Source organism: Cyprinodon variegatus, unplaced genomic scaffold, assembly GCF_000732505.1.
Source record: "Cyprinodon variegatus isolate N-32 unplaced genomic scaffold, C_variegatus-1.0 Scaffold2033, whole genome shotgun sequence".
In the NCBI taxonomy this organism is placed as follows: Eukaryota; Metazoa; Chordata; class Actinopteri; order Cyprinodontiformes; family Cyprinodontidae; genus Cyprinodon; species Cyprinodon variegatus.
In genome coordinates this window covers 41639-45534 of record NW_015152486.1, presented here as the reverse complement: position 1 = coordinate 45534, position 3896 = coordinate 41639, and the positions used below count along the sequence as shown (strand labels likewise).

Below are 3896 nucleotides of genomic sequence, written 5' to 3'. Positions count from 1 at the left end.
GATAATACTCGCGCTACTATTGAGCAATGCCAGACCGAACTTCCCGACCTCAAACGTTGTGGGCGGGACTAAGTTCGGAATGGCACCCAGGCTAGAAATACGTCACCAATCACCAGTCAAAAAATAATGACGCTTTATTAGTCATTAAAGATAAAATATTTCTCCTAACAAATAGATATTGATAGAATTTGAAATATTTGAAATTTTCAATTAAGTTATAAAAAAATATTTAATTACATTTTTTTTATGCTCAGGGTCATTGGGCGGTTGGAGCGGCACTCTAGCGCCCTCCATTGACCAGCTGCCATTGATATAAAGGCAGTTTAGACAGCATTCATGTTTTACACTATGGGAGGACGCTGGACCAAGAAACATGCACAGACATGGGATGATGATGTCATTTCACTAACTGCGTGTTAAACCTTTGTGTGTGTGCGTCTGTCTGCATTAGTGCGGCCTGCACAACGCATCGGACAATGCTCTGCGCTTCGTCAAGGAGAACTTTCTGGCAGAAGACAGCGTGCGTCCGGTTGGAAGGCGTCCAACCATGGTGTCTGCAGAGCACGCCTACAGCCACCTGACTGTTCAGAGAGTCCAGGCGGCCAATAAGAAGCTGTACACCGTCCTCTTTCTGCTTACAGGTAAGCAGGCCGGCCAATGATTTTGATTTCATTTTCACTTCAATATCAAGCCTCTATATTAACATCATATCAGTCTCATTATTTACCGTAAGTGAAATTTCAATCTTTTAATTATTATTGTAGTTTTTATTATTATTCTAGAGGCCATCATTTTTTGTTTTTTTTTTTTGTTTTTGGAAAGTATTAAGACAGGAACTAGGATTAGAGAGAGTAGTAAGAAATACAGCAAGGGTCAGTGGACCGGGACTCGATTGCTTCATCAAGGACCGAAGCTTCCGGAAATATCCACAGAGGGAAAGACCCTGCCCCATCGGTTCACGAGATTTTTGCATTTCAGCAGTGTTTCATACATATAAACAGGTTCTGTATTTATAGTTGTAACATTGACCCGTTTGGCATTATCTACATTAAGTTGTCGAGCTTTATAACTGCTTTCATGGCATTCTCTGTCAAAGATTAAGCATGCAAGTATAAAAAATGATGATGTCTTCTCTCTCTGTCTTAATGCCAGAACACACCGGTTGAGTTTGATTTTTTTTAACCTCAGATACGTTTTTTCTTTTTTCAATGTCACACTAACTGCGTATAGAGAGGCTCCGACTAGACAGGATGAGCAGATCAGTGCAGATTNTTTTAACCTCAGATACGTTTTTTCTTTTTTCAATGTCACACTAACTGCGTATAGAGAGGCTCCGACTAGACAGGATGAGCAGATCAGTGCAGATTATTTTCCCTTCTGTCTCTGTGCTATACATGCATTAAAACTATTTCCCACATTTGACTGGAACAGATTATGATATATTGAAAACAACAAAAAGCACCACAGGCACATTCTATAAAGCAAAGCTCTACGTAACGAGTCTGTGCAGCATCTAGAACCAGAACAGATAGAGAATGTTCATCTGTTAAAAACATAATGAGATCTACGTCTAAAAAAAGAAAAAAGCAGCAATAAACAGCGTGGGACGGTTTCTATGGTGACTGAGAGGTCACTTTCATTTTTCCATAAAGAGGTGAGAGAGATACGCTGCTCTGACCTGCTCTGTCTGCTCCTCCTTATTTTTGGTTTCTGTTTTATGCTCCGTTAGTCACGTAACTCCTCCTCCACTGCACGGTGCCTGCGCCATCTTTATTAGTAGCGACAGCCTATGGCGACAGCAGGCTGCTGTGACAGCAAATCCCATAATGCTTTGCAAAGAGAGCTCTCTGCGCAAAGCATTCTGGGATATATCTACCTCTATTGAGCCTTTCTTTTCTTCTCATCCACTTCGTAGACACTTTTCCTCTTACGACCCTCAGCCATTTTTAAAGAACCGCGGTGAGAAAGCTGAGCTTCAACGATGGATGAAACCGTAGCTCAATCGCAGATATACGCCTGAAAGTGCGCAGGCTCAGAATAATATAGCTAACGGAGCAAGCAGGTAGGACGGCCTTTCGTAAACGTATCACCAGAATGATTGAGCGATGGGAGAACCAGTTATTTGGACGATCCACCTGGAAATGAAAGATCATCCTCTGTGCCTTTAAGGGAAGTTTCAAAGATACGAGATATTGAGATAATGTCAAATTGGCATCAATAAAATCCTTGACACACATCAAATTAATTCCAAGTTGATTTACGATTTTGACTAGAAGTGAGACGACAGTTTGATATTATTGTTTGATGCTATATTGATGTTAAACTGATGAACCTATTGGAAACCTGAGGTCAGATGCAGAGAGTATAAAATGACTTAGGAACAGAGGTATTAAAAGTGTTTATGTTTATTACTCAAGCAGAAGTATAAATTCTACTGTTTAACAACACTTTGTAGAAGTTAGAGCAGGGGTCACCAACATGGTGCCTGCAGGCACCTAGGGGCCCTCAGGGACCACATGTGGTGCCCACTGCATGCTCACCACTGAGCTAATTTTATTTTATTCTGTTGCTCTTCTTTTTAAATCATTTATAGAGCATTTGATCATTTTAATCATTTAAGCATTTATAGATATTTCAAAATGACAATATCATAAGGAAAATTAGGAGTTAAAAGAACCATAAAAGTATCCTTATTATGTATGAAGTTTGAAGTATGAACGCTGATCCTTTCCGGTTCATAGGTTAGTATTGGTGGCCCTTCCTATGAGTCAGTATCCATGAAGGAGCCCTCAGTCTTAAAAAGGTTGGCAACCCCTGTGTTAGACTATCAATTTAAGCTTTTTACTCTAGTAAAAGTGAAAAGGTTCCATTTTTGAAAACTACTTAAAGTATAAAAGTAAAAGTAATGCAGGAAAAAATGTTAAGGCCAGAAGCTTTACTGCTCTATCCTTTTAAAGGAACATGTTTCTACAATTCTGCATGATAACTTCCTTAGACTTCATTTTCTTAGTTTTATAACTAATGGTAACAGTGTTAAATTTAACTTTGCATCATCTTGAAAAACTATTTATTTTGGTATGTCAGAGATCCCAAGTTCCAAAAACTAATTTCAGGGAGATGCTTATCGAACTCTTTTAACCCCATTCCTTATGTCTAATATTGTAGGTTCTTCAAAGTAGCCACATTTAGCTTTTACTGCTTCGCTCACTCTTGGCTTTCTCTTGATGAGCTTCCAGAGGTCGTCTCCTGAAATGATTTTCTTCACAGGTGTCCGCTGTCAGGTTTAATAAGCAGGATTTCTTGCCTTATATATAAAGATAACAGGTGGATACAAGGCTGATAGTCCCACTGAATAGACTGTTAGAATTTGGATTATGGCAAGAAAAAGCAGCTAAGTAAAGAAAAATAAGTGGCCATTATTACTGTAAGAAATTAAGGTCGGTCGGTCTGTAAAATTGGCTAAACTTTGAAATCGTCCCCAAATGCAGTCGCAAAAACCATCAAGCGCTTCAAAGAAACTGGCTCACATCAGGACCGCCCCAGGAAAGGAAGACCAAGAGTCACCTCTGCTGCGGAGGAGAAGTTTATCCAAGTCACCAGCCTCAGAAATGGCAGGTTAACAGCAGCTCAGATTAGAGAGCAGGTCAACGCCACAGACCTCTAGCAGCAGATGCATCTCTAGAACAACTGTTAAGAGGAGACTGTGTGAATCAGGCCTTCATGGTAAAACAGCTGCTAGGAAACCACTGCTTAGGACAGGCAACAAGCAGAGGAGACTTGCTTGGGCTGAAGAACACGAGGAATTAGACCAGTGGAAATCTGTGCTTTGGTCTGATGAGTCCAAATTGGAGATCTTTGGTTCCAACCATTGTGTCTTTGTGCGAAGCAGAAAAGGT

General features: G+C 40.2%; 1 protein-coding gene across 1 annotated transcript in view; it reads left to right on the top strand.

Annotated features, from left to right (window-relative positions):
• The window catches only part of LOC107105057 (semaphorin-4B-like), a gene marked incomplete at its 5' end in the record, with an annotated part of 22473 nt that overhangs the window by 11142 nt on the left and 7435 nt on the right, over positions 1 to 3896 (top strand). The window contains one exon of the mRNA XM_015405176.1: positions 452 to 649. Within this exon, the coding sequence (XP_015260662.1) occupies positions 452 to 649 (198 nt within the window). The remainder of the gene's footprint in view (positions 1 to 451; positions 650 to 3896) is intronic.